The sequence below is a fragment of the Panicum virgatum genome, chromosome 5K (genome assembly GCF_016808335.1).
Source record: "Panicum virgatum strain AP13 chromosome 5K, P.virgatum_v5, whole genome shotgun sequence".
Classification (NCBI taxonomy): domain Eukaryota; kingdom Viridiplantae; phylum Streptophyta; class Magnoliopsida; order Poales; family Poaceae; genus Panicum; species Panicum virgatum.
Window position 1 is genome coordinate 20121693 of NC_053140.1, and position 9620 is coordinate 20131312.

At 44.9% G+C, this 9620-nt stretch overlaps 1 protein-coding gene and 1 non-coding gene across 2 annotated transcripts; both read right to left on the reverse strand.

The window, feature by feature from the left end:
• Positions 1-410: 410 nt before the first annotated feature.
• Positions 411-517, reverse strand: LOC120710958. The gene has a single exon (XR_005690124.1). It is a non-coding gene; the product is annotated as a small nucleolar RNA R71 (small nucleolar RNA).
• A 6616-nt stretch (positions 518-7133) lies between these two features.
• Positions 7134-9620, reverse strand: LOC120710585 (GDSL esterase/lipase At5g45910-like). The gene is made up of 5 exons (XM_039996226.1): positions 9365-9620; positions 9027-9242; positions 8790-8938; positions 7649-7922; positions 7134-7530 (listed from the first exon to the last, which is right to left on the reverse strand). Exons 1-5 carry the CDS (start codon positions 9618-9620, stop codon positions 7298-7300), a joined length of 1128 nt encoding a protein of 375 aa, XP_039852160.1. The 3' UTR covers positions 7134-7297.

Consider the following 9620-nt stretch of genomic DNA (forward strand, 5'->3'; position numbering starts at 1 on the left):
TACACAAGTTGGCGGTTGGATTTCCAACTTAAGAGCCACCAACAATGGCCCAGAAGACACTTCGTGATTACTCTACTCCGTCTGCTTACCAGGTCCCCACTGGGCCCGAGGTTAACACCAGAGGGAAAAATTTCGAGATCAAGACAGGTCTCATTACGATGGTGCAGACCAGCCCTTTCTGTGGCAAGGCTAATGAGGATGCCAGTGCTCATCTCCAGCAGTTCCTGGAGCTCTGCAATACTTTTGTTATCAAGGGTGTATCGCAAGATGCATTCCGGCTCCATCTGTTTCTGTTCTCTCTCCTGAGGAGAATGAAATAGTGGTTTTATGCTAACAAGGCTGTTGTGGACACTTGGGACAAATGTGCCAAGGCATTCCTCTCGAAGTTCTTCCCGACGGGCAAAACCAATGTTCTTCGTGGACGGATTTCGAACTTCCAGCAGGCATCAAATGAGTCAATTTCTAAAGCTTGGGAGAGACTTCAGGAGTACATTCTAGCATGTCCGCACCATGGAATGGACAATTGGCTCATTCTTCAGAACTTCTACAACAAGTTGACACAATCATCTCGTGATCATGTGGATGCCGCTGCGGGTGGAGCTTTCTTCTCGCTGACCGTTGAAAGAGCTACATCATTAATCGAGAAGATGGTGTCCAACCAAGGTTGGAGCGATGATCGCCTACAACCACGCCAGCGAGGCATGCACTCCGTCAAGGAGGCCGACATGCTCGCTATGAAGATTGATCTCCTCCTCAAGAATTACGAGGATTATTCCCAAGATAAGGCTCAAATGCAAATACTTCAAGCCTTGGAAACTCGCATGATGTGCGAGGTCTGTGGGAATGTTGGACATTCGGGCGACAACTGCCCAGGAACCCAAGAAGAAGCATTGTACCTCAATGGCAACAACAATGGGTTTCGTCCACAAGGAGGTCAGGGGTGGAATCAACCATGCCCATATTATCAAAGAGGTAATGGAAATTCAAATTCTTTCAAACCTAACCAACCTACCTTGAGAGACCTTGTCTACGACCAAGCGAAGATCAACGAGTCTCTTCAGAAGAAGTTGGCCGCTACAGACAAATCTATGGAGACCATCCATGCCATGATGGACGGATTCTTCACCGCCATCAAGAACCAGCTGAGTTTCAACAAGATGATCGAAACTCAATTGGCTCAGCTAGCTGCTGCCACACCTGCTGTTGTACTAGGGAAGATTATGGGACAACCCGAATCAATTATAGAGAGCGGAAATGTCATAAATGCTATGTGGAAAGAGCCACTTAGAAGGACACCCCTCAGCTATGCAGAGAAACTTACACGCCCAAGAAGAGGTGCGTGGGGCGAGTTAGCAGTTACAGTAAGAGAAGATCCTGGAACCCCAGTGATAAATTGCTCAATCCTCGATTGTGAATTTGATCACGCCCTGTGTGACCTTGGAGCTAGCATCAACATCATGTCCAAGGTAATGTTTGAAAAGCTAGGCTATCCATCAATTTCTCCTACTACTATGTGTGTTCAGCTGGCGGACTCCACTGTGAGATATCCTGAAGGAGTTGTGGAAAATCTTATGGTGAAAGTCAAGAATACCTACATATTAGTGGACTTCGTAGTCCTCGATATGAAAGGAGATCTTGGGATCCCGCTCATACTTGGGCGCCCATTCCTCAAGGATACAAACGCCAGAATTAATGTAGGGACAGGAAGAATCAACCTTAGCATCATGGGAAAGACCATGAAGTTCAAATTTCAAAACAAGAGGGAAGTATTCCTGATTCATGAGGATAGTGAGAAACAGGGGTTATGGGCAGAACCCGGTTGGGATGATCAAGATTATCACTCCCTTTCCAAGCCAGCTTGGGAGGATTGGGAGATTCATACTCCTCCAACCGAGCTAGTGGAAGACGACAAGAAGATCCCCGACTTCATCACCAATACAGTATGGGAAGATCTGGAGATCGTCTATCCTACATCTGAGGATCCTATTCTTGAGCCGTCTACGCCACCAAAGAAGAACTAGAAGGTATGGCACAAGAAGAACAAGATGTCATCGACCGCTACTACTTCTGCAGGTATGGACGAAACAACCTCAACCTGATCAGGTATGGAGAAAGGTTCTGCTTTTCGGACCCTAAACCAAGAGCTAACTTGGGGGAGGTTCCCTCCCCTAAGTCAATTGTATCCTTTACTTGCTTTTGAATAAAATTTGATAAAAACTTTCAAAACAAAATAAATATTTACTGTTTTATTTTCTTTTTTCATAATGCACGGTATGAATGTTTTAACTCTTTATGAAATTTGAAAGGATGAGTTTTGCTTTGCTCTATCATGTCTGTTGTGCTTAGTTTGAAAATAAGAGTTCTCTTGAGTTTAAATCTGTTGGTTATGTAAATATCTCGCTAATGAACCTGAAAGTTCCGTGGGTTGCATATGCTTGATCCAAGTCTATGTTGTTGTGAGTATAGATATGGTAAATAAAGTTGTGCAAGTTATTCTAGTGATGCTTGAAATCTGGAGTTGTTTTCAAAAATCTAAAAAGGCAAGTTCCCCAATGATAAGCAAAGTCCTACCAGAGCCATATGTCATATTCCCTGAAAAACATTACACATATGCTGCTTGATGTTCTGTTGAGTTTTGCCAAATTGTGTGACCCTAGTGAGATGCTTTTCATACTTTCTCGATTATAAGCACGTACACGTCCCATCCATTTGCTATATTCCTACATTGGGAATTAGCACCATCATCCATCTCCCATTGATAAATGCTCCATATCTTGGTAACTCTCTCGTAGAACATCCCTGAAATAAAATAAAGTTAGATTATGGTTGCCCCCAAAAAGAGAATAGATGGCATACCAAAGAAGCATGATCCAAAAAAAAAAGAAAAAGAGGGGTAGCCATGTCTTAAAAAAAGAGAGAGACAGAGATGATTCGAGAGAGAAAACCAATGCCTTAAGGAGTAAGCCACATCCATTCACATCCATCCATCCATCCACTCATACACCTGCACCTTTTGATCGAGATTGCATGACTTGTTTCTTCATGGATTATCTCTTTGACTTTACAATATATGGAATGCAAGTATGCCCTGTTCTTACCCTACCTTGAGCTCCACAAAGGCTTTTTAGTAGTAGGAAAGACCGAAGGCAGATACTGCCCTGATGAGGATAATAAAAGTTGAGTGCCTCGAGTGAGTCAACCTGGGAACTTTGCCATGTTTTCAAAAATCTTTCAAAAAGTATCTCCAGATGGATTGCAGATCTGTGAGCAAATAAGTACTGCTCTATGCACCGTTCTATCTCTCAACAGCCCAAGACAAGGAGACAGCTAAGAAGCCCCATAAAGGAGTAAGGTAATTGTGCAAAAGTATGATAGCCAACCTATTTAAGCTTATAGATGAACATCTTTGCTTCAGACTATGACATGACAGGTAAGGTACGAGTCAAAGTGATTTTCTAATCAACAACCTGATTTGTCCTACTTTGCTCGGGACGAGCAAAGGATAACTTGGGGGATCTTATTGACGCTCACTAATGATCATTTTCAGGCATCAACTTGATCAAAAAATCATGAGAGTTTGTATTTCTTACACGCATCTTTATCCAATAAAGTCCCTAAACCACACTTCACCTTCTAGAAAATGCAAGTTGTGTTTTTTAGCTAATATGCAGGTTGCAAGCACACTTTGGCCCAACATAAAATCACAAAAATTATCAGAGCGACGATTCAAGTTCATATGGACCAAAAGTGGCTCAAGAACCCAGCTCAGACAAGCCAAGACAGACCAAGACCAACATGGACCAGACAAGGAGGCCCAGGACAGCCTGCTGGACGAAGCTGGGGGTGGTTGGTGCCACTGGAAGGCCGGCCGACCAGCCTAGTCGGCCGACCTGGTCCGTGGGCCCCACCGCCTTAGCCAAGCCACATGGCATCTCCTGGTTGGTCCTTTAGGTCGGTTTGGAGAGCTTCACCCTGTGGCTCCCTGCTATAAATACAAGGGGGCGTGGAGAGTAGGACACACACACAGACCTCACAACACTCACCTCTTGCATAGTCTTTAGGCTTAGTGGAGATTAGGAGGAGTCTAGGAGTCTTCGAGTCGTCGTAGTTGCTCGAGAGTTCTGGTATGGGTTCATCTCTAGCTGTCTCTTGTAATATTCGGTTGTTTGTAATAGAATTAGACTATGGTTACCGATATCTACTTGAAGTATGTTCTGAGTTATCCGATATATGCTTCTTGATCTGGCTGCGTTATTGTTCAATGCTTGTATTGCATGATCGCCCTGTGCTTGCGATGGTTAACATATCGTTCTTAGAACTCTATCAACTGCTCCAGTATTCGTATGTTTGCTCTAATGTGATGTCTGTCCATCCAGAGGGTGGGGGCTCCGCGCGGGACACTAGAGTATCGCTTACTAGTGTAGACATGGTGTCTAGATTAGCTAAGAGTTGCTGGATGTCAACTATACCCACGGTTTATAGAGGTAGCCGGCAGGTGGTGATAGCCCTGTTCGGACCCTAGTAATCCTCCACGTTCAGTATAGGAGGTAGGAGGTGCATAAAGCCGCTGGGGTGTACGGGCTCCTCCCGTTGCTTTGATAGCGGTCTCCCTATTGTGTAGTTTAATCTCTGACGATCTAACTATAAGATGACAGAGATATAGCTAGCCTAGCATAGTTGACTCGAGTTCTAACTTCTACCTTGCTGCCGGCCTAGAGCATCTTTTCTTTTCTTTTATTTATTTATCTAGAAGGTAGTTTGTGTGCGTGTCACACTAACTCCTACCATGTTATATATCTTATCCCTGTTTATGCATGAGAATATCCAATCTAGATAAAGTTCATCAACTAGTCTATATCTCTTCATTCACCGTCTTCCCTGCGGAAATATAAATGACACCCCGGTATACTCCCGGGTAAAATGTTACAATGGTATTCCGTGCGCTTGCGGATTTATTCATGGTTCATGAAATACTGCCACCTCAAATTGGCGCTGCGGGCGTCATCACTGTTTTTCTGGTGGTGACGTTGGTAGGCGCCAACACCGGGCCCCTCCGCCGCTTCTCTCACGTGCCGTGCTCGTCGTGCCTGTTGCCGCTCATATCGCAGCCAGTCTTCGCTTAGTGTAGACGGTAGCGCAGAGCATGCTCGACGTCGACGGGTGGGAGGTAACCATGAGTCTAGTCTGGTAGTCTGGATAGGGGAAGAGGGAGCAAGGACAGACGAAAGATGTAAAGGGGAAAGAAAAATTGGAAAAGTAAATTGAATGCTATGGGCCCCACTGTGGGGATGATATTATGTGGGTGAAACCCGTGGTCGGGACCCGGGAGGCTTGCCCGTGAGTTTTAAAACCTCCTGTCGACGGTAGAATTAGGATTGGGGAGCGATGTGATGACTGATGAGAACCATGCAACTTGGAGCAAAGATGGATCAGGTTCCATTTAGGATGAGTTAGGCAAAGTTTTCGAAGCTGATTCTCCGCTGAATTCAGCAAGAGAATAATTATTCAGAGAGAAGTAGTTCTCTATAGATTCTGTGAAATGAAATAAGAGGTTGGAGTTAAAAAAAAAACAGCTTCTCCTGATTCTATGAAGTGATTCTCCATCATTATTTTAAAAATTTACGCTAGAGAATCAAAGTGAATCATTTTCAGCTACAGGAATTCTCTCAAAGAATCAGCTGAAACATAATTAGATAGAGCTCTACCAAAGAGGCCCCGAGTGTTTTTTTTTTTCTTGCAAATAATGAAACGGGAGACCAAATAAATATATCCATGGTCAATGACATGTGCCTCTCTAGTTCGCCACAATTTCCCTTCTTAGGATAGCTAGGTAAGGAACTAGGTCAATCGTTTGTTCTAAAAGTTTAATAAGCTCAATACCAGATGATCAAAGTGATTACCATCATGAAACCAATCAAAGGTAGATGGCTAAAGGCTTCTTCATCGGGTAGCAGCCCACATGATGATTGTGAGCTGATAAATCTAATTCCTACAAATGATCTCCATATTTAGTTTCTTGAAACATATCTGGTTGTAATAAAAAAATGGCTCTTAAAGTGTGTGAGAAATTGTCCGGCTCATGATCGTCATCTTGGTTGCTCCTTGATCAGGGGTGGATCCAGAATGATCCTAGGCTCCGAGCTGAACTTGCCAATCTTTCTCGGAAGCAGTTCCTCTGCAGTTACTATAGGTGAACTACTCTCCTTTTAACATCTTGTGTAGCTTGTCATTCATAAAGTAGCTAAGTTTACATGATCTGAAAATTTTAGGGTGATATAGTGTATCCTTGTCATCATTTTTACGATACAGAAGTTCGAAGTGCTGTCAATTCCCCTCAATGATGATGTGCTGTGCAGCATTCGAGAAAAGATCACCTCATTCATCGTGCACTAGGTCATTGATAAGAAAGGGGAGAGTTCCATTGCCCCAATCCAAGGCATAATGCATGTTAGGTCTTGTTTATGTTGCTGCCTGTGACGATTGATAAAAACTTGAAGTAGTTGCTGCCTGTGATGTTAGGTCGTCTAATGCCTATTTATGAACTACTTGGTGCCTGTTTATAAACTACTTGCTGCCTATGATGTGAACCTATGTGATGCCTGTGATAGAAGTTGTTGTCTGTGCTGCCTATTTATATGTGATGAGAACTGTCTATGCTGTATGTGCCTGTACTGATGGTGCATGGGATAAATTGCTCTAAATTGGAGACGACTGTGTCACCAATATAAAAAATACAGGTGATGCTTATTGTGTATATGCGTCTCCAATATAGCTCATATAGGTGACACGCTAAGATCAACAACATCACCCATATATACATTAAAGGTGACATATTTCATCTAGCAGCATCACCATTAAAGATAACATATATAGGTGACCCTGTTGTTTACATGGATCACTGATCTAGACCATAGAAGACGCGTTTACATCAGGTCGTGTCACCGATGAGTATCATTGGAGACATGTTTCTTTACTAACACGGGTCACCGATGAGGAGTCGTCATTGGTGATGCAGAAAAATGCGTCACCAATTATGGTTACATCAGTGACCAAAATTTGGTGACGCAAATTCGTCTTCGATGTACGTTGAGGCACGTCTGGCACGTCTCTGATAAGTGTTTATGGCATAGTGATAAAGAAATGATTATTTATAAATAATGCCACATAGTGCACCATGCATACAATAATGATGTTTTATTGTATGTCGCTAGAAATAAAGAATCTTTTCAATAACCAAATACTCAATATTAAACTTTCAATTCAAGAACGATTATTGTAAATAATCAGTCTCAGCGAGCTAGTTGCGCATAGCCCTCAGTATGGGCGGTTCAGCGTAGGTGCCGTTGAGCCACCCCTCGGAGATGTAGCGGTTGACGGCCTCCGTGTAATGCACCCCGTCCCAGCTCACGTACGCGGACGGGTCCGGGCACGCGGCCACCCCCGGCATGCCGCAGAAGGTGCTCGCGTTCCAGTTGTAAGCGCCGCCGCCAGTGCCGCAGCACGCCTTCAGGACGCCCGAGGCCAGCAACCCTGCACATCGCAAGATTATTCCAGCATGCTGGAAGAGCTCAGTGCCTGGTTACATACTAACTGCGAAAAGGAGTCCAGGCCAGATCGATGATCCAGTGGATCTGTGCCAACTACTTACCAAAATGGCGTGGATTTTCGAGCATTTTGTAGATGGGCGTGTAGAAGTCAGCGAAGATGATGGTGGCGTGCGGGTACTTGGCCCTGAGGCCGCCAACGGTCTTGCGGAGCAGCTTGTTGTGGTGCTCGACCACGCCGTTGACGCCGCGGAGGCAGCCAACGTGGTCGTAGGCCGCCTTATCGGGGGTCTGCCGGGAGACGAGCACGCTGGGCAGGCAACCGCTCGGTGGGTTGCCCGGCACCACCACGTGCGCCGCGCCGTCTTCGATCAGCCTCTGCCACGGAAAGCTAGCTAGCGCATCACCACCGTTCGATCGAGTGGAACGACCACAGACTACTCATCCTCTTTCCAATACTAAAAAAATAATGATATTTTGGTGAATGGAGGTGCTCCGACAGAGTACCAATCCAATCTCCATTATCTAATAATTTTTAGTAATCACCGAAACACACCTCCCTTTCATCTAAATGACGGGAATTTTCCCTCTATCCTATTTATCGTGATTGGATTTTGGTAATTTGTTGCAGCAACCATTACCAAAAACACAAAATAGTTATTTGTAATGGGGGGAGAGAGAGTAGGTTTTAGAGTACGGGGTAAGAGTAATATGTTGGAGATGAGCATCTGCAACCGATTACGCATATCCAAAACATACTCTATCTCTCTATTACCAATAACTACTTTTATATTCTTTTAATAGTTGTTGCAGTAGACTATCAAAATCCAATCACCAAGAATATGGTAGAGGAAAAATCACTTCATTTAGGTGAGAGGGAGATGTGCTTTGTTGATTATCAATAATTTTTAGGTAATGGGGATTGGATTGGTAATCTGCTAGAACACCTCCAATCATCGAAATATCATTTTTTTTAGTATTGAGGAAAAGAACGAGTAATATGCTGGAGATGCTCTAAGGGCACGCGCTCGTTTGTCTAGGATAGGATAGGAGACTTAAAACCGTTCCAGCTTATCAAATATTAGTACAAATTAGTGAACCAATTCTAACCGGAGATGGTTCCAGGCACACGAATTTCTGGATAAACGAACGAGCCCTAAGTGCCGCGTGCGTGCTGAATTTTAATTTTCCTGGTAATGCGAGGATAAATGCATTTCGATTTGATGATAAGCTCGGTGTGCGTACCTCCACGGCCAAGGCGATTCTTTTCACAACGCTCGGCACGTACGATCTGACTTGGTCCTCGGTCTTATTCGCCATCCAAAAGAAGTTGTAGTCGTTGACCCCGAACTCCCCGACCATGAAAAGCGATTTGTTGAAACAGCGGCGGGACCCTGCAGCAATCCTCAGTATTCAAAAGGAATACTTAGCTTGATGGATCGGAAATCACAGGGCAGATCGAAGGCATGGCACATCGATCACCTTTCGTCTTGTTGCAAATCGATGGCCTGAGGTCCTGGAACCAGCCCACCTGCACGTCCAGCGAGTTGTTCAGGAGCTTAAACGGGACCAGCTTGTTCTTCTCAAAGAAGTCAACGGCGATCGCCGTCGCGCCGCCGACGGCGAAGTTTACTCCGCGCGAGACGTCGGAGCTGTTCGCCAGGGAGGGCGGGAGGAATGGGAGGCCAAACTCCTCGGCTGAAATCGAGAGGTCGAACTGTTAATTAGCACAGAATTTCAACTGAAACATGCATTCAAATTTCACAACTTGTTCCCACACAAGAAATAATGAAGAAATCAGCGAAGTTTGCGGCGCTCACCCATGAAATCGACGATGACTCTCCCGTCGCATTGGCGCCCGGTAGGACGGCCAAAGAAGGTCATGCCGTAGGGGGGGTTGTTGACCCACGCAGGAAAGTTTATAGCTCTCGCCATGATGGGGAAGTTGCCGGTGTCGATGTGGGAGTCGCCAAGGGTGAACATGGAGGTGAAGTAGTAGTGCGATGAGCCGGAGCTCACGCCGGAGACGAAGGTCAGCAACAGGAAGGCTAGGGCGAAGAGAAGCTTCAGCTCCAT

What these genes read in the sequence shown, in the direction of transcription:
- LOC120710585 (XM_039996226.1), bottom strand. Translation starts at nt 9,620, where the DNA reads ATGGAGCTGAAGCTTCTCTTCGCCCTAGCCTTCCTGTTGCTGACCTTC. An exon ending in AGTCATCGTCGATTTCATGG is followed by an intron (nt 9,243 to 9,364) that starts GTGAGCGCCGCA and finishes TCTCGATTTCAG; the next exon opens with CCGAGGAGTTTGGCCTCCCA. An exon ending in GATTTGCAACAAGACGAAAG is followed by an intron (nt 8,939 to 9,026) that starts GTGATCGATGTG and finishes GGATTGCTGCAG; the next exon opens with GGTCCCGCCGCTGTTTCAAC.